This window comes from Myotis yumanensis, unplaced genomic scaffold, assembly GCF_028538775.1.
Source record: "Myotis yumanensis isolate MYYU_CA2020_CCGP unplaced genomic scaffold, mMyoYum1.0.hap1 SCAF_14, whole genome shotgun sequence".
NCBI classification, from domain to species: Eukaryota; Metazoa; Chordata; class Mammalia; order Chiroptera; family Vespertilionidae; genus Myotis; species Myotis yumanensis.
The window spans coordinates 24,169,906-24,190,879 of record NW_027223765.1 but is presented as its reverse complement, the minus strand read 5'-3'; the positions used below and the strand labels follow the sequence as shown (position 1 = coordinate 24,190,879).

The 20,974-nt window shown below is 42.4% G+C and overlaps 1 protein-coding gene across 1 annotated transcript in view; it reads right to left on the bottom strand.

The window, feature by feature from the left end:
• LOC138992387 (collagen alpha-4(VI) chain-like) overlaps positions 1–20,974 on the bottom strand; it is a 111,586-nt gene that overhangs the window by 53,863 nt on the left and 36,749 nt on the right. The window contains 10 exon segments of the mRNA XM_070391119.1: positions 396–422; positions 1,430–1,501; positions 2,604–2,657; positions 4,194–4,286; positions 4,418–4,563; positions 6,806–6,884; positions 7,741–8,066; positions 14,509–15,063; positions 15,710–16,255; positions 20,063–20,689. Coding sequence (XP_070247220.1) covers positions 396–422; positions 1,430–1,501; positions 2,604–2,657; positions 4,194–4,286; positions 4,418–4,563; positions 6,806–6,884; positions 7,741–8,066; positions 14,509–15,063; positions 15,710–16,255; positions 20,063–20,689 — 2,525 coding nt within the window.

Below are 20,974 nucleotides of genomic sequence, written 5' to 3'. Positions count from 1 at the left end.
CGTAATGTCCCTCTTCCATTTGACACCCATCTTGACCAATCCCTCCAACCACACCTTGAATTCAGGACCAACTCTTTCAGATCATCATGTGATAAATATGGTGGCTCAATTATTATAGAGTTAGCAGGGCTTGAAGTGAAAATATATATACACGCACACACACACACACACACACACACATCACCTACCTTAAACCTGAAATATATGTCTTACAAATAGCCATTCATTAGCTTGGCTCTGAATAACATCTGACACATCCCCTCGCCTAAAAGTTTTAAGCCCTACCTCACTCAAGCAAAGGAAAAGCAACTGGACATATTTACTTTAATGACTCAGTATTTTATTTCCCAAAGAAATTGCTCTCCAGTGTAAGAAGAGGGAAGAAAGTCACCTACCTTCTCTCCTGGAAATCCTCGTGCTCCCTAGAGTTAGGAGGAAATAAAAAGAATGGAGCTTGAATTCCATTTTTTAAAACACTGTTTCATTTAGGAAACTGTATGTTCCCTGGTTTCAAAAAAGTGCAATTATTAGATCAAAAGGAAGATTTCTTCTCCAGCAACTGGAATGGACATCACAGTGCTCTGATTACGGCCACTTTCCTGTGCTTGGGACTTGGAAGAAAATTGCACCTTACAACTCCTCACATAGTGGGGGTGAGCAGGCAACAGCAGTGACCCACTATTTATGATTTTACAACAATCGTTTTTCAAACAAAAATGACAATACACTGACTAACGCACATGAGAGGGCTTCTAGGAACAACAGAACAAATTAACGGAAAGAGTAACTTGTTAAAATACACAGAACATGGTCACTGTGGTCAGAAAAACTCTCCACAGGACTCTGGGATGGTAGAAACCTTTTTTCTGTCCTTATTACAGGAGATTCCCTAAACCTGAAGGTTAAGAGACATTGAATGCAGCGCTCACAAAGAGTGCCCCACCAATTACCCTTTAGCACTGAAAATTTCAGTGTTCACAAGCCCACCTTCCAATGGCCTGTACTGTGACTCTTTCCCTGGGTTCTTTTCTGGTGCCAGAGCCCGTATACACACTGAATGTAAGTGCCGGGCATGACCACCCTCCAGGAGCAGCCCTCAACTAACACCTGATAGGATTTGGTGTACGAATACCCCAGCTCCCTCACCCCTTGAGTGGGATAACAACGAGGTGCATGTTGGGTGTTGACTGCCAGAGTTCCTCAGCAGGATTAAGCTCTGTCTACCCTTGGTGGTAATCTAATCAACAGGCCACCTTCTCACCCTGTCTAGCTGCTCCGCTGGCTGCTAGTGTTTACCGAGATCACCTTCCAGGAAACTATTTGCACTTGATTCCTTTTCTCAGGCTCAACTTCTGGGAAACCCTCCATCTCAAGAGGAGCCCTTGTGATACCCCTTGAGTGGGTATCCACAGTTCGAGGTCACACTTACCTTCAGTCCTCTCATACCCGGGCATCCTTCCTCACCACTGGGTCCAGGAAAACCTTGGGGCCCTCGTGCTCCCTGTGAAATGAAGATGCACGTGGAGACAGTCAAGCACCCAACCACTTCACACCAGCAATAATGACCATAAGAATGACTAAAATACGACACAGTCCTTACAATTACTCCTACATCCTCAGAGACCCGACTGGTCACCAGCGAGGCAATCGGAATGTTCATCCATCAACAATCCACATCGGTAACCCCAAATCATACAAATCCAAATTATCTATAATTTTGATTAATTCAGTCAAGCCACATGGGCAAAACGTCAGCCTTCAAACAAAAGAGAGGTGTGTCCACACATTTCCTCCAGGCAGCTAAAACTAGGTGGTTTCCTTGTAGTCCCATGAAGAATAAACCACTATTTCACTCTTTGTCTTCTGGGTGAAATCCTGCCCATTCTTAAGGTATGGATCACTTGTCGCCTCCTCTTCTCTTATGTCGTGTGTTACTGTTTTTGTGTTATATTATTTCCTGCCATGTTGTGAGCTTCTTGGTGACAGGGACGATGTTTCATTTATTTATCTCTAGGTTTCCAACCCTCAGCACATTGTTGAACTGTGTCAGGAACACAGTAGACATCCAATCAGGATTTGAAGAATTACTTCCTGAATTTTAGTCATGACTATAACCTTTGATCTAGGTATTAGATAGGAAGGAAATGGTAGATGCTATGCCTTTTGCCAAACTGATCAAATATAAATTAGAAAGTATTGCATACCCCATGAGCTTGCGTCAGACTATACTTAAAACATGGCTACATCATTAATAGTAACAGATTACCTGCAATTTACTCAGGATCAACAACTACTATTACATGTATGAATATTAGACATAGGCCACATTTTCAGTTATCACAAATTCACTCATTAAAACAACGAAATGACCATACTTCCTCATCAAATACCTTGAGACTATATAGATGCACAATTTGTCCATCTGACATTGGTTATGATTCCTGGTTATCTTTACATAGATATTTTAAATCCACTTTATTTTTTAAACCCACTTTTAAATAGCATAGATGAGAAAAACGTTCATAACTCAAGTGCAATTATTACTAATATTTGACCCATTTTACCATATTCTGTCCCAGAAAAAAATGAGATTTAGTGCTCACATGTGCACCTTCTTCACCAGGATGACCAGGTAATCCACCAGGCCCCTTCTCTCCCTGAGAGGAAAAGAAATCAAAATAAATAACTCTTCATTTCTCAAATCTACATGAAAGAAAAAGTGTTACTAGTAGATAACCTTGTCTCACTGAGTTGACATTTTATTGAGAATCTACTAAATGTTGAGCACAATGTGCAGAGACACATAGAAACAAGTGTTCCTGGTGGATTTCGCAGTGAAAACTTGCATACCTGTTTGTCTTAATTTTTGGCACATCAACCTATTTTTATTTTTCTAAAACACCTTTTTAAGCCATTCTGTTGTGAAAATCCAAAACAAAACTAGTTTCTAGTTAAATGTGTAAGGAAAACTGTTATCCTTAAGGAGGGCTTTGACCTTGTTTTACAAAACACCAGTAAGCAAAGGTGTTACCAACCATATTACTTATTTCTGTAGGACTCAGCCATTTAGTCTCTCTTATTATTTTTAACTTCTTCTTAGAGGCCTAAAAACACAAACCATTTATTCTCAAGAGAGTTCAGTTTGCCATTTTATAGCCAAACTTGTTTATTTAGTCTGAAAAGTGGTAATAAGTCTATTTGTGATCAACAAAGACATGACAGTCAACACAACCAACCACTGAATTTTATCAAACAGAAGGAGCAGAGAAGTCAAAAATTCAAAGCCCTCTCATCTTTGACCGCTGAGGCACAGTCCTTACGTTGCATTAAAAAAAATGTCAAGGGGTTCCCAAGCTTGATTTCCTCATTCTCCAGTCTGATGTTTCACAACAACCTGAAGAGGGAAATAATCTGGTGCTGAGGCGTAACTGCGATTTATTTCTCAAAAAATAATTGCCCACTTTTATAGTATTCTGAATTGAGATTGATCCCCAAGGTCATTAAGAGCTCATTCCAACAACCTCATGGAAAGCCTTAGAAAGAGAGTGTGTGAAAAGATGGACAAAGCCAAGGGGTTTGATTCAACCTTACATGTGGATTTGTGACCTTACCCAATCAAGAAGCGATAGTCCTATGAGAACAGAACCTTGTGTCCCTGGATGCCTGAGGACCATTTCTAATGAGATATTCTCCCTCAAAAGTGTGTAGTAAATTTCTTATTACTTAACTCAGAGAAAGATGCAAATTAACCACTAGCAAACCAGTGATTGCACCCTTCCTCAGAGTTTAATGCTGCAGCCTAGGAGGTCAGATAGGAGGGAAAGGGGCATTGACGACTGTAAAGAAAGCAGGTGATGGGCAAGTGAACATTTTGGAGACAAGCAGTGAGAGAATCTATAAAAGTATTTGTCACATAAATGTAAGGAGGCAGCATAATGGAGTGGAAAGAATGTGAGTCAGGCAGACGGGGACTTAAATTAGAAAATCCCTCTTCGTAACTGAGACATTGGGAAACTGATGTTCCCTCTCTGAGCCTCAATTTCAAACCCATTAAGTAACATTTACCTCCAAAGTTTATTAAGAGGGTAGGATTAGTAAAACTGTATTAAAGACATCACACAGAGCCTGATATGTAGTCATCTATCGGAAATGACATCTCTCTCCCTCCCCATCCACACCCAGCAAATTCTCACCTTCCTCCCAGGGCTCCCACGGTCACCTCTGTGCCCATCTTCTCCAAAACACTTTGCATACATATTGCAGCATGTTCTTTCTAGAATTGTGTCCTGAAAGACAGAACCCATATCACACATGATTTTTTTAAATCTATTAACCTACATCACATTACACACTAAAGAGACAAAATTTCCTCAGGGTTCGTAAAACCCTGTGGATGGTATTTTTAAAAAATACTTACAAGTTGCTTCAGTAAGATGTGTGGGAGGGATGGCAGTGTGATGCTCAGAGGTTGATTATATGCGAATCCTCTGCCAAATTCTAGCTCCTGAAGCTCTTCCAACTTATGTACACCTTCCAGGCCAATAACGAGGAGTCCAGAGAATCCTTCGAGATACCGGCAGGTGGGCAACTTACTTGCATGTCTTTTGAATGGTCTGCCTCTGTCTCGGCCCCAGATATTCATCCATCACCCCACCCTTCCCAGTTTTGTTAAAATCAAAACTAACGCATGGCATTCCTCCTCGAAGAATTGGTCTGAGACTTTCAATCCCACCAGCTGAAAGTTAAGCAGTTAGGTGGCACCACAAAGGACTCTCATCATTCCCTTCAGGTCCCTACTTTTTATCTCACAGAGGGTTTCCACTTATAATTGTGTTAGGTTACATCCTTTGGAACCCATTCCTGATGTAGATTTGTGGTTTACTCTTAGAAACTGTGGTGGCATGGGAACTATTCACAACTATTCTGGTTCCTCTCCTTAAGGGCACATGATATGATTTTATTTCTTTGGGAAAGTTATCAACTCTCATTGAGCCTCAGTTCCTTATCTGTGAAAATATCATCTATCTCTTGAAAGTTAGAATCTTCCATATGGCTTGCTCTGACCAATTAACTGTGTACAGAAGTGATATGTGTCGCTCGCTGGGAGAAATGTCAAGCGTAGGGAGCAATTTCCCTCATTTCCTTTCTCCTGCCACAGGAATAAACCCTACCTTCAGCCTGGGTACTTGAGTGAAGAGCATGCCACGTATATGAGTGGGCGTGAGGCATCAAATGAATATATTCTTGCTACTATAAGCCACTGAGATCTGGAAGTTGCTTGGTATTGCAGCATAACCTGGCCTATTCTACTGAATCAGTCACTAACACGTCATCTGGATTTGTCCACATAACAGAGAACACATGAACAAGGACACTTCACATTTGGCTAGAAATCACTGTTTCTAGACTTTCAGACCAAATGTTAGTGTTACTATTTTGAACAGTAAATTCGCACGCACATCAGCTTTTGGCTATTGCAAAAAGGAAGGAAGGAAGGAAGGAAGGAAGGAAGGAAGGAAGGAAGGAAGGAAGGAAGGAAGGAAGGAAGGAAGGAAGGAAGGAAGGAAGGGCAGGAGGGAGGGAGGGAGGAAGAGAGAGAGAGAGAGAGAGAGAGAGAGAGAGAGAGAGAGAGAGAGAGAGAAGAAAAGAAAAGAAAGAAGGGAGGGAGGAAGGAAAGGAAGGAAAAGAAGGAAAGGGAGGAAGAAAGGGAAGGAAGGAAGGAAGGAAGGAAAGAAAGAAAGAAAGAAAGAAAGAAAGAAAGAAAGAAAGAAAGAAAGCTGCTTCACAATCTTGTGGTTAAAAGTTGTCACACATACTCTTCATCATTCCTGAAAACACATTCCTGGAAATGGAATTGCTGCTTCAGCACATAGACCACGTTTGCAGTCTTTTGTCACAGACTCCCAAATCTCTGCCAGAAAAGTTGCAACAACTTAAACTTCCAGTAGCGATCCATTTGGTAAATTTAGCTGGAAGCAAATTATCATAAAACATATTCCAACGCGTTGTTAACCAAGGGAAAACATCCTCCCCAGAACACGATGAACCTACTCTACCGAGGAGGGAGAAGGACGAAGGGAGCTTGAACAAGTCATGCTGCTGGCTGTGCACCCTGAGCTGCTTCGGAGCCTTTACGTAGCACAGGCTGGGGATGGCCAGAGTAACCAGGCGCAGCTGTACAGAAGGCACTGCCCAAGGACACCCAGCAGAGGAACTGGTGGGTGCTGAAATGCAGCCAGCGCACCACTCACTGAGCCAGGAGCCCAGGCACAGGATGGCACCCACCCAGAGCACTGGGCATCTTTTTCTAATTTCACAAAGATGCCACATCAACCAGAAGCAGCCCTTGGAGATGGAGAAGGAGAAAGAATTAGGCAGCAAACAAGGAAGCAGGGCAGTGGAAAGAGCGAGGCCCAGATTTAAGCTGATTCCGGAGTTCAGGGAAAAGAGACATATGGACCGCTACATAGCCTAAAGGAGCTAACAGCACCCACTCAGCATGGAGTAGGAGTTGCACCTTCACCCCTCTCCCCACCCTCAAATGCAGATGCCAGGCTGGGAACCAGTCAGTCCTGGCTAAGAGAGGCCCAGTGTCGGGGATGCGGGCCACAGGGTCTCTCAGCCCTGAACAGCCCCCTGATTCATACGAAGAGGGAGACTGGGTATCAGCCTGGTGGGCACTGAGCTCCTGTCACCTGGGTTAACAGTCTGGAGGCTTAATAGAGTCCAGTGCCATCTGGAAATCTGGGTATCTCAGCCCCTGTGAGAGGAATGAGGTCCGTGCAGGGCAACCCCGTGCACTTACCTTTGCCTCGGAGAAGCGCAGATGTCTTCTTCAGTCTCTCTAAATCATCATCCAGGCCATCTGTGAACACTAACAGGACCTGTTGTTTGGGGGCAGGGGTGAGGGCAGGATGGGAGAAGTTGGGAGGGAAAGGAGAAAGGGAAGTGGGGAGGGAATGGAGAAGATGGATGCTGTAAGTTGCACATTTTTTTAAAATGCAAGGATGAGTTTAGCTTTTCTGGTTGTATCCAGCCTTTCGCCCTCTTCCCTTTTACCTGTTCATTATTCATTTTATTACGCATTCATTTTTACTTCAACTTCCCATCCCCCAGTTCCCTATCCCCCCCCCCAAAAAAAATAATGATTTGGACCAGCTTAACGTGTTCACTTAAAAATACCTTCCAAAAATTATCTTACAATATTCATCTTTATCAATGTAAAAATACCAAAAGTATTTTTGCATTTTCTACAATTAAAATGTGTTATCTTTACTCACAGAAAATTTTAATTTTAAAAAGTAAATTATACTAGTCAAGAAATTCATCGGATGCATGACTGAAGGGGGAAAAATCAATGTTTGGGGTTTTTTCAATCCTCACCTGAGGATATTTTTTCCATTGATTTTTAAAAAGAGTGAAAGGAAGGGGCAGGGGAGATAGAGAAAGAGAAACATCGATGTGAGAGAGACACATCGATTGGTTGTCTCCCACACACACCCCAACTGGGCCCAGGACAAACTACAACCCAGATACCTGCCCTTGACCAGGAATCAAACCCAAAGCCCTTTGGTGCAGGGGCCAATGCTCTACCACTGAGCCACACCAGTCCGGGCAAATAATGTTTTCCTCTCTGTAGGATCTCCAGTGAAGAACAGTTTACTTGGCCTCAGTCACAAAAGCCTTATCCCCCTAACCCTGCCTGATGGTTCCATAACATGAGTTCTCAGCATTTATTACCTTCACTTTAGCAAAAGAGAGGTGGATCGCATTATCTCCCAGGGACTGCAAAAAATCCACATCCATGCGGTTGCTCTTGGAAGCCTGATGAACCAAGAACTTCTGAATGATTTCATCGCTATACTTCTCAAAGCCCGAGTCGAAGATAAGCTGGCCATTTGAGCCAGGAACCAAGTAGCGAAACATTGTGTTGATCTGACTACAGCTGATGTTAGGAAGCAAGGCCAACTGTTGCATCAGCTCTGGCAGTAACCCTTGAAGCTTCTCCTGATCTTGCCTTGTGGGAGTGGAGATATCAATTGCTACAGACAAATCTAGGTTGCATTCTTTGAAGATGAAGGAGAAAAAAAATCAAATTAGTCACCTATAAATGCATGACCAGGCCCAGGTATCAACCAAAACTGCCCTGAAAAAAAGAACCCCAGACTACCCATAGAAGTATAAGTTAAATAATGGTTATTGTTTAATTTAGGGGATGGTTTGTTATACAGCAAAAGCTAACAGATACAACATATACTGTTTCATACCTCTGTGCCTCTGCAAATCCTATTCCCTCTACCTGAAATGTTCTTTCCCATCCCCTCAACCCTCTGTCTGGTTAACTCATACATATCTTTCAAGTAGCAGTTTAAGGAACCCCTTCCCTAAAGCTCTTTCTCACTCATGTTCCCAGTTCCTCAGGGTGTATTATCAAATGCCTATGATTTACTGTACTTAATCTTCTCTACCACCAAACAAGGATTCCTTGATAGTAGGACTATGTCATCTTACTTTCCCAGGACCTAATACAGATAGATGCTCATTAAATATTTGACAAGTGAATGAGGAAGAAGATATAAATGACCCTTGTGTCTCTTTCAGCATAAGCTATACTATTTCCTTTTCCCCTGAAGTTTTCTTCTTCATTCACCACCCATGCATAGACCTTGTTTCAGGGGAGCATATTAGAAAAGATCAGGACTGACAATCTCTCCCAATTTTCTGTTACTTCTGCCTGAAAACTTTTAAGCCCTCCTGGAAAGGTGTAGCGAGAATGTGAAGGTCTATTGACCTTTCAGTCTATACCCACCCACTCACAGGTAGACAAGACAATGCACAAAATTCTACGGAAGAGATAAAAGTTGATGGTCACAGATGTATCTGAATTAGAATCTGAATAAATTACTTAAAATGTAACTTACTGCCCATAAGAAGGCCCACTATTATTAATTACTTCTGGACAACAAACATAACTTGGGACTGTCCAGGGCAAACCAGGACATGTGGACATTTTCTCCTTAGACCAGCACATATTGGAGTATTTGGCTCAGAATCAATGAAAACAAAACTTCACATTTAGGGAGGGGAGGACACAATTATGAGGAAAATAAATATTGGATTCATCACCAGTAAAAAGGGTTATAAACAGTGGCTTAAAGTTTCTCAGGAATCTGAGATCCAGGGGTGAGCCATGAGTTTTCTATCACCTAAATATCATACTCCCAGCTAGCTAGCCAAATATGTTTCTGGAGTTGCCAAGATAGAAAATGTCTTCCTCCCTTCCTTTCATATAAAACATCTTGGGTTTGTTTTTATTTCTTTTTAATCCTCACCAAAGGTATGTTTATTGATTTTAGAGAGAATGGGAGGGAAGGAGGAAGAAGAGAGAGAGAGAGAGAGAGAGAGAGAGAGAGAAACACAGATATTAGAAACATCAATCGGTTGCCTCCCAAAGGTGCCTCAATAGGGAATCAAACCCGCAACCTAGATATGTGGGGAATCAAACCCACAACCTAGATATGCGGGGAATCAAACCCACAATGCTGTATGGAACAATATACCAACCAACTGAGCCACTCGCCCAGGGCTTGTTTTGATTTTTAAATCTCTAATTGAAATTCACCAAAAAGAGTTTCCACAGATGTGAATCCTATTTCTATATCAAATCTGACTTCACAAAAAAGGAAGTTCCTTTTTGTGGTATGGTATATTATTCCAATATTTCTAATTTACATTTCCCCAGGGACCTTTTCAGCTGGCATGATTCTGTAATGCAAGAAGTATTTTCTTTCCCTGTCAATGGAAAGGGTATTAACCTTGCTAAATAACCTCTAAGGTCTTTATGATTCAGCGTTATGATTCTAGAATTCTAGAATTAATTAGGTTTCAGCTATTATTAAAATATCTAGCTAATTTTATCAAAAAAGTCAAGAGACAAAGCTGAAATAAATATAAATCCTAATTTACTGCATTGTACAAAATGAATTGAAAAGAGAAGATGGAATCCTATATCTATTTTTCTCTCCCAGATAATACCCAGGTGCATATAAACACAAAAATTGGACTTTAATTTCTGAAGAATCTGAACTGCTTAATGCAGGACATCCCATAACCCATGCTTTCTTAAAACATGTTATACATGCACTCTTCTCAATTGATTTCTGAGTTCACCAAGGATACTGCAAAGTAGTGATATTCTTTAGACAATAAAAACAAAAATATTAATTTAATACTCTAGAAAATTGGCTCCAGCTTTTTTTTTTTACTTTTTTTTTGTTTTATTGCTTAAAGTATTACAAAGAGTATTACATATTGGCTCCAGCTTTTGACACCAGCTGTTGGGAAGTCAAATCCTGCCTCCATTATTTCCCATCTATTTCTTAATCTCTCTTGTTTTTCTCATGATGATTCTGGAAACTGGGTATCAGAACAAATAATATATGTTTCAAATAGGGTTAATGTAGCAATACTGGACTTATGGGTTCCATTATATATTCTTCTATGTGATTCCATACTATACTATACTTCACCATACCACACTATACATTACTATGCCATATTATTCCGTTACATGACATTCTATGCTATTCTGTGTATGCTACTAGAATAGGTAGCAAGATATTAATAAAGGAGAGGAGCAGATGGAATTAGACATTATCTACACTAATAAAAGAGAAACATGGTAATTAGCGTACAACCGCTACCCTTTCCATTGGCTAATCAGCATATCCTTATGCAAAATAACTGTCAGCCAAGATGGCGGCCGGCAGCCATGCACTGAAGCGAACAGGGAGGCTTGCTTGCTCCAGTGATGGCGAACTCCAACGTTCCCCGCCTGCCACTGCCGGCCTCTCAGTTGCAACTCTAAGCAACTATGTTGCAAATATAGAAGCTAAACAAAACCCTAGAAACCGGCTTTCAGTCAGCGGGGCTTCAGCCAGCTGGACCGCAACATTGTATCAATGTTTTCAGCAGTGAGGCCTCAGAGCTAAAGCTGGCCCAGAATAGAAAAAAAAAAAAAAGGAAAAAAGGAGCAGTCAGTCTCCCACCAACCTGAAAACGGCCCTCAACCCCTCAGCCAGACTGGCCAGGCACCCCAGTGGGGACCCCCACCCTGATCCAGGACACCCTTCAGGGCAAACCAGCCGGCCCCCACCCATGCACCAGGCCTCTATTCTATATAGTAAAAGGGTAATATGCCTCCCGGCACCGGGATTAGCGGAGCAGCGAGGCTTCCGGCACCGGGATCAGTGTGACGGGGCAGCGCCCTAACCCCCTGATCGCCCTGCGGCTCTGTGTGTGACAGGGGGTGGGGCCACAACCTCCCCATCCGCCCTGCTCTGTTCGTGACAAGGGAAGGCGCCCCAACCCCCTGATCAGCCCTGATCTAACCGGTAGTATTCCATGAGGCATGTGCAATAGGAGCTAAGACGGCGATCACAGGGGCCTGTCAATCTAGCCTGGGAAATTAATAGATTGGTTAGGAGGTGAACCCATCAGAAACCCATGAAAGCTTGGGAAATTGATTGGTTAGTTTGAAAGGAGCACCTGCTCCTTCCCAAACCCAAAATAATATAATCCCAGCTAACAAAGCTCGCTCTCTCTCCCGCTCCCTCTCCCTCTCTCTCCCTTTCCCTCCCTTCCTTCCTCCCTTCCTCCTTTCCTCCCAGTAACACACGCTTGCCCTGTTTATTCAAGCATCATCTCTGTAGCAATCAAGTGAGTCTACCAGCCACCTGGGCAGACCACACAGGCCATTGTTTTGGCCTCGATGAAGGCAAGATTGGACTTTTTCCATAACGTGATGGTGGAGATAGGACACTGGAAACCCAGGGGCTGCCTTCTATTTCCATCCGAATAAATCTTACCATGCCACAACCTCCTATACATGTGTCAACCTCCTTGCAATTTCTGCCAGCAGCACTATCATGACCCTCACAATGACGGTTTAGTCAATGACAGACCACATATATATCTGTTGTCCCAGAGAATTATAATGGAGCTGAAAATTCCTATTGCATAGTGATGTTGCAGCCATGATAAGGTCATAGCTCAATGTATTACTGTTTTGTGCTGGTCTCAGTCTATGGATAATAATGCAATCGCTAGAAATTCCTGGGGGTACTCACCTGGGCCTCAATCATCTTCCCACAGACATCTCCTATTTCTAAACCAATTTTATAACTGGACTAACACTTTGGTTCTTATTACCCTTCAGCAAGTTGCCCTCCAGCAATAACTACTGGGAGACTTTAAAGAAAAGAAGAGTTTATTACTTAGAGGCCCTGGGATGTACAAGGCACACCAGAGGGAACACAGCAAGATCACAGGTAGAGAGGGAGAGAGAGAATGCAGACGTCTGGGGTTCTGCTTTTATTGGGCCAAGGGTGAGGGAGGAGGGGCTAAGGTTTTGCAGCTCACTCTTTATAGATTAATTTATTTTTATTTTTTAAAATATATTTATATTGATTTCAGAGAGGAAGGGAGAGGGAGAGAGATAGAAACATCAATGATGAGAGAGATTCATTGATTGTCTGCCTCCTGCATGCCCTACCCTGGGGACTGAGCAAGACTGGCCAGGCTTTCCTCTTATGTTTTAAATTAACTTATAATGTGTGGTGTCATCTTTAATTTGTAGGACAGCTATTTTTAAAAACTGACATCCCACCTGGCCGGCTTGGCTCAGTGGCTGAGCGTCAACCTATGAACCAGGAGGTCATGGTTCGATTCCAGGGCTCGGTCCCCAGTGTGGGGCATGCAGGAGGCAGCCAACCAATGATTCTCTCTTAACATTGATGTTTCTATCTCTCTCTCCCTCTCTGAAATCAATAAAAATATACTTTAAAAAAAATAAGAGGGTGAATTTAAAGCACAAGAAAAGAAAAAAACAAGTAGCTTAAATGGTCAGTTATAAAAGTCAACCAAGATCTCTAAAACAAAGGAGCCTCAGTTGGGATGTGGGGGGAATGGTTCTTTATTTAGAGAGGCAGGCAATGTGTTTATTCCGGATAGCCTTCTTTGAAGCAGATGCCTCTTGGAAATGGATGCCTTGGCATTGGAAGCTTAAATCAGGCACTTGCACTACAGAAAGAAAAGCCAACAGTCAGAGCTTACGCTACAATTACTCACTTGTTTGTGGTGAGACTGTGTAAACAAACCTACCGTGCTACCAGTCCTATAAAAGTATAGTACCTACATTAGAAGGATATACCATCTAGGGTACTTGTACTCAATGATGTCTGCAGAACCATGACATCACCTACGGATGCTTTTCTCAGAAGGTATCCTTGTTGTACAAGTTGGTAGTTACAGAATAGTCATGGGGATGGAAAGTACAGCATAGGGCAGTGATGGCGAACCTTTTGAGCTCGGCGTGTCAGCATTTTGAAAAACCCTAACTTAACTCTGGTGCCGTGTCACATATAGAAATTTCTTGATCTTTGCAACCATAGTAAAACAAAGATTTATATTTTTGATATTTATTTTATATATTTAAATGCCATTTAACAAAGAAAAATCAACCAAAAAAATGAGTTCGCGTGTCACCTCTGACACGCGTGTCATAGGTTCACCATCACTGGCCTAAAGGTTAGCTATACTGATTACAATGTAGTTTGCTATAGACTCTCACTCCCTGTGGGAAGGAGGTACAGTCATCCATGAAGACATTCTCTGGGTCAGTCACCCACTGAAAGCCAAGTCTTGAGATAAGATCAGAAGGACAGACTCAGACTATTGGGAAGAGGAACCCTTGTCTCTGGACCGTGCTGTTTTGATAAAAGTTTGAGGAGATAAAATGGGATTGAGAATGACCTCAACCCCGTGGAAGCAGATTAGCAACAGAGTAGAGAGACCCCTGTACAGAGCCACATAAAAAAAAAGAGTGTGTTCTATTTCATATGAACTACTATCTAACCCAGCCGTGGGCAAACTACGGCCCGCGGGCCGGATCCGGCCCGTTTGAAATGAATAAAACTAAAAAAAAGACCGTACCCTTTTATGTAATGATGTTTACTTTGAATTTATATTAGTTCACACAAACACTCCATCCATGCTTTTGTTCCGGCCCTCCGGTCCAGTTTAAGAACCCATTGTGGCCCTCGAGTCAAAAAGTTTGCCCACCCCTGATCTAACCGGTAGTATTCTCTGCTTCTATTTCCTTCTCGATATGCCCAAATCATCAGTAAGCTGTATGTACGTGTTCCTGTATGGTTTCATCTATCTACAAGGAATATGGGGAAGAGGTGTGAGGACTTTCTAGAGAGACAGTTCTGAGAAAGTTCAGGCCTTTGGAGACCAGAGGGCAGGAGCCAGGGGATGATTTAAAAATATCCCCAGGGGAAGGTGAACCACAGCGTTAGGAGTTTGGTCCTCTTGTTCTCCCCACAGGGTGATCTTCCCTCCCTCCCCCAGCTAGAAGGATCAGTTTTACTTTATTAAGAAATCCAACAGGGTCCCTGACACCTATGATGGGCTCATAGATCAAATAACAAACCCTCTGTCACTCACCTTCTGGAATGCAGACCTGATAAAATATTTCCTTCTCCAGATTCTGCAGGGACTCAAAATTTTCTCCATGGTACACTTTGCCAGGGTCATTAGTCATCTCCAAAAGCTGAGAGCGTCTGGCTTCCCCCACTCCAATGGCAAAAATAATTATGTTTTTGTCCCTGATGGCCTTGGCTGGTATGGCTACATTGTCCTGGGAGACCCCATCAGTGATCACAATCAAATACTGATGAACACCGGGTCTCCCTCCTCTTGAACTGTCAAAATAAATCAGCGTGAAATTCAAGGCTTTCCCAGTGCGGGTGCCATCGTTCATCTGCTGAACATCTGAGATGGCTCTGTTAATGTCCATCTGCAAGGAGTATTGGTTGAGCCTGAATTCTTCTTGGGGGTTTGAGCTGAACTGCAAAAGACCAATCTGAATTTCATCGGCCCCAATATTAGATAGATTCACCATCCTCTTCATGAATCCCTTCATCTTTTCAAAGTCTTTTGGGGAGATGGATTCTGAACCATCTATCAGAAAGATAATGTCAGCTTTCTTGTTCTTACAGGCTGGAGGGGGAAAGGAGCAGAACAGAACATTCACTCAGAGACTGAACCCAATTAATTACAAGTCCTCAGAGACAGTCTGAGGTGGCATATGTACAACATGAAAATATTTTTAAAGGGGGTGAAAGAGGAAGTCAATGAAATAAATTTTCTATGAAACATAAAAATATTTTAAAGGGGGTAAAAGAGGAGGTCAACAAAATAAATTTTCTATGATCTAGCACAGACCGGTCTTAAAATAGACACAGCTGTATGATAAAAATATAAAATTTGACCATCCTGGTTCATTCTAGGTCATGGTCACTCTGTGTCTAATACTCACTAATGGACCAGTGAATCCACACTTCAAGAATGAAGCCTCCCTAACCGGTTTGGCTCAGTGGATAGAGCATCGGCCTGCGGACTGAAAGGTCCCAGGTTCGATTCCGTCCAAGGGCATGTACCTTGGTTGGGGGCACATCCCCAGTAGGAGGTGTGCAGGAGGCAGCTGATCGATGTTTCTCTCTCATCAATATTTCTAACTCTCTATCCCTCTCCTTTCCTCTCTGTGAAAAATCAATAAAATATATTTTTTAAAAAAAGAATGAAGCCTATTCACATAGACTAGACACATATATTTAGAGAGAGAGACTAAAGAAAAAAGTCTTACTCTCTGAGGAGCAGATGTCTTGAACCACTTCTTGTTGGATGGCCTTCAGTGAATCAAACTCATGCACGAAAAACATCTTGTCTTTCGCTATCTCCTTAAGCTCAGTGGTGTTAGCGTCTCGGACCCCAATCGCATAAATGATGACTTTGTCTCTCCTCAATGCCTCTGCCGCCTCAGCCACTGGGTCCGCAGACTGACCGTCAGTGATGACTATGAGATACCAAGGCACGTCTCGGCGAGCAGTGTTTGCAAAGACCTGAGCCATGACACTCAAGGCCTGACCTGTCATGGTGCCGCCTCCCGACTGCTGGATGCCATCGATGGCTGCCTTCAGTCTGGCCACGCTGGGATACTGGCTGAGGATAAACTGACTGTTAATTCCATCTGAGTACTGAACGACTCCAAACTGTACTCTGTCGGGCCCGATATGGAACATCTTTATCACCTCATTCATGAACACCTTCATTTCAAGAAAATCATCTGGTTTGATGCTGCCAGACCCATCGATAAGGAAGTAAATATCTGCCTTCTGGACGTGCATACAGCCTAGGCAAGAAGAAGCAGCAGCAACCGTTAGAACAGGGGTGAGATGGCATGTCGTCCCCAGCAGAACTGAGCCCCAGCTGCCTACAGCGGTAACCTGCTCACTAACTCAGCCGGAATTAGCTGCCTCCTCTCCCTCTCTCTCATCTCCACTCCCCTATCAGTGTGCCTCCAGGATAAGCCACTTGCAACCAGATCCTTTTCCCAGAGTCTGTTTCTGGTGAACCCCACTTGACATTTCTCAAAATGGGGAAGTTGAGAACAGGCTAAAAGTAAAATATCAGAGCATATTTGAAGCTGTGAATTGTCTCAGTTATTCAATATTCCTGCTTCCCATGCAAGTCACACTTTTTAAATATATGGACACTTTCTGGAATGTAATGTCATGTAATTACTTGAAATGAATTTAAAACTTTCTGGTTTAGATCCTGTCTCCACCACTTACTAGCAGGTTTACCACTTTGCATGTCAATTCCCTAATCCAGGGGTCCTCAAACTTTTTAAACAGGGGGCCAGTTCACTGTCCCTCAGACCGTTGGAGGGCCGGACTATAGTTTAAAAAAAAAAAAACTATGAACAAATTCCTATGCACACTGCACATATCTTATTTTGAAGTAAAAAAACAAAAACGGGAACAAATACAATATTTGTATTTGCATGTGGCCCGTGGGCCGTAGTTTGAGGTCCCCTGCCCTAATCTGTCGAACAAGAATCTTAACACCTACTCGGTGAGTTTATTGTGAGGACTAAATAAGATTATGGAAACATAGCTGAGCTGAGTATTAAAAAGTCATGGTTAAGATCACCCAGGGTTTTATTTCTGTCACCTAGCAGATGCCTCATAAAGAATGAGATGTAATTTTCTCCTCACTCCTTTCAGTAAGGGTGACCCAGCTTTGTGTTATTAATGTCTGGATTCCCTTGACCCAGGGAAGAATCAATAGCCTTTTCAAGTTTTCTGGCTGAAAGGGAAGTGGTCTGAGGCAGGAGTTGGGCTCCACTGCTCATGCCTTCATTTGGGAGGGCCCTGGTCCAGCCAATATGAGACATACTTACACTAAAAACAAAACATAAAATTCTTATTTATCTGAATGAACTTCAAATTTAACTGGGCATCCCCACCCTAAAGGGGCAGGCATTGGAAGGGGGCGTGACTTAGAAGGGTCAGAGAAGAGGGATCTGCCCCTACCATGTTTGCCAAATGCTTGGAGAATGAAAATTATGAAAAAAGGAGGCAGACACTCAGAGACCCTGCTGGAACCCAGCACCCACTGGTGACAGGTAGATAGCTAGCCCGAGTCTGAGAAAAGGGCCACTGTGCAGGAAGGGACATCTTTAGAGCCAGCCCCCCGTGGCAGTGGCCTAAAGAGGCTTGACTGCAGCCCAGGGCCATAAGAGCCCTGAATACTGCCTGGCACTACACATTCTTGTGAATCTTGGCAGAGGGAGATTTGGGAGGGGTGAAGGGGGAGAAATATTTCTTACAGTCTGGCTGCTGCTAAGCATCCACATCTATGACATACACAAAGTGCTGAGCAGAGTGGCTGACACATACAGATGACCAATAAATGGTAGATATTAGGAACATGATGATCAGCCAGGACACAATTCTGGTAAAAATGTCCCAACTTCTATTTACCTCTAAGTTACCCCCAATCCTCAGCTCCTCTATACTTTGAGCTGATTTTCCTGATTCCTTTAGCTGCTGTGCAGTCTGGGAAATAAATCAACCCTCAAGTCTTTATACTTTTTGTACAACAGAAGGAGAGAGAGGGAGACTTCTCTCCTTCCCTATGGAATAGAGGCAAGGGATGCACAAGGAAGTGAAATTCATAGTTAATGATTTTGTTCCTTATTCCCAGGACAGAGAAAGGGACTAAATATACAGGCCAGAGAAAACGATGGGCATTTATTTATTTTAAATCTCTAGACCTTAGTACAAGTAATCAAAAAAATTACAAGATCACTTAGTAATTGCTTTAAAAAAAAAAAAGAAAAGCTCAGTCATTTTCCCCTGAAGATATCATCACAACGTTGCATTTTTAAGTTAATTATCTACATTTCAAGCTGTTATCTTTCCATAATTCTGATTGGACGCTAAGAAATACGACCATGGGTGGACAAAAATAGACAAGTAGACAGACAGACACAACGATATTTATAGCAGCCAGTAAGTAGCAAATTTGGGATTTAAAATTCAGGCAACTTGCCTAGCCAGTGTTGCTCAGTGGTTGAGAATCAACCCATGAACCAGAAGATCACAGTTCGATTCCCCATCAGGGTACATGACCCCGTTGCAGGCTTGATCCCCAGTGGAAGGCGCGCAGGAGGCAGCCGATGAATGGTTCTCTCTCATTATTGATGATTCTATCTCTCTCCCCCTTTCCCTTCCTCTCTGAAATCAATTAAAATATTTTTTTATTTTATTTTTTAATTCAGGCAATTTGACCCCAAGGTGCACATACTTCACTGCTATGTTTTTTCTGGTGGTGGTTGTTTTTTAACTGCATATACAATAGGAGGTCTCCTAACTAACCTCCTCTTAAGTGGCTCCCCAGATAATTGACATTCTCCCTTCCCTCTGCAACACATGAGCAATAGCCCCACAGCGCTCTGAGTGCCTTCCCGCTGGGAGCTCCCAGCTGAACACTACACAGTTCTGCTTTGCTTCGTGGAAGAATAAGCCTACTAAGAGCAATGTGGGTTTGTCCCTGCCCTGTTTATGGCAGTTTTGTTATTATAATTACACAACAAACCAAATATTGTGCAATCAGTAGAATATGAGTGTGAATAAAAGGTTTATTGCAACTATGAAAACCAGGTCTACTGCTTAGAAAGCCAATAAAGGCCAGTTGTTATCAAAGAAATTGTTGATATACTAGATAGCACCATAAAAGATTGGATTTCTGAGATCATAAAAATCAATAAGTATTTCTGTGCTCAGATTGCTTCAAAGATAGCTAAGTTATCTTCCCACTTTAAAGAAAATGGAAACTATAGAAAATACACTATTGGGTGATTGATGAAGAAATATTCAGAATTCCAATCAGTAGGGTTCGTATTCAAAGAAGCGATGGCCCTACACGAAAGTTTGGAAAATTGATTTTCTTTTTTTTTAACTTATAAGTTTTAAATTTCAAAAATGTCTGTATCTTTTTATAAATAATTTCCTGCTTTATGTGACTTAAGATTTGGTCAATCCATACTCAATTCCCTATGGCTTCCACTGTAAATATACATATAGTTTCATCTAACTGTTAAAATGGATGAGGGGTAAGATAGAAAGAGGAAGGGATGTTCACTATTTACTTCACATTCTTCTGCACTGTTAGGAATGAAGATGAAATCATCTTAACTTTATAAGTTTTGTGTTTCAGTATTTTAATAAATTGACTCCAAAATCTTTTCTTGAATGGGGTGAGGGGTTGGGGTGAGGGATAGGAGAGGAAATGAATGGATGCATAGAGCAAGCAGAATATATATATGTATATGTATATATGTATATATATGAATCACGGAGCCCAGCCCGTGATTCAAAATCATGTGGCGCTGCCCACCCACCTGCAGCCCTGCCTTGACACCCGAACCTGTCCACGCAGAGCTCCAGTGCACTTCAAGCCCGGCCCTCAGTCCCTCAATTGCCTCGGGCTGGTCCCACCTTCCCTGGGCACCTCCCCACTTCCGCCCTGTCTCCGGAGCAATGCCCTAGCTAATATGCTAATGACCTGGTCATTACCCGTTATGGCATATCGACCATTAGCATATTAGCTCTTTATTAGTATAGATAAAATTTGGAAAAGGTCCTCCTACCTTCTTGCACAGCATAGCCCATCCCAGTAATGGAAACTCTTCTGCCCACCGTCTCAGGGCAGAGCTTGTTTTTAATCTTGCTTCCCACAATGGAGAGTTGCAAAAAGGATTCCAGAGGGATGGCGTGCTTCCAAGGGGGATATGATGCTATCTTCTCCAGGTCCTCGCTCTTGGAGGCCAGCTGGGTGCCCGCTGCATAGACGGTAACCCCCGCCCTGCGCAGGAGAGAAGCCGGTCTGGACACATTGTCTTGGGAGAAGCCTTCCGTGATGACCACAGCTATCTGCTGCACACCTTGCTTGGACCGGCTGCCCTTCTCCGGAATGAAAACCTCATTCCTTAGGAAATCCAAAGCAGCACCAGTCTTGGTCCTTCTTCTCTGTCCCCGGGAGGTTAATTTGTCCAAATGCTCCAAGATTTTGGCTGGAGTCTGAAATGTATCCAGTGAAAACTCAAGTCGTGGCTTCTCACCGTAAAAGACCAAGCCAATTCTCACATCAGGAAAAATGCTTAGAGAGCGGACGGTGGTCTTTAAGAAATTGACAACTTGTTGGAAATTCGATTGCTGAACCCTGCTGAATTCCTCAATGAGGAATACTAAGTCAGCAGGGATAGCAGTGGGACATGCTATAAACAAAATCAAAAAGAAGGGTTTTAGGCACGAGAACAGAATAAGAAAGACAGCATTCATTTTGCATATAAAAGTCATGCTATATTTTATATACCATCATATTTATATACTTATTTTTATACACTGTAATATTTAGTATTAAAATCATAATAATATGTATTATTCTAACTTATATTGATACATTTTAGAATTTAGTGGAAGGCTTTATGACCATTGTTTGGTATGATGGTCAAAGAACATTACAGGGTTCATACCTATCCCCAAATTTTTCACATGAAAGA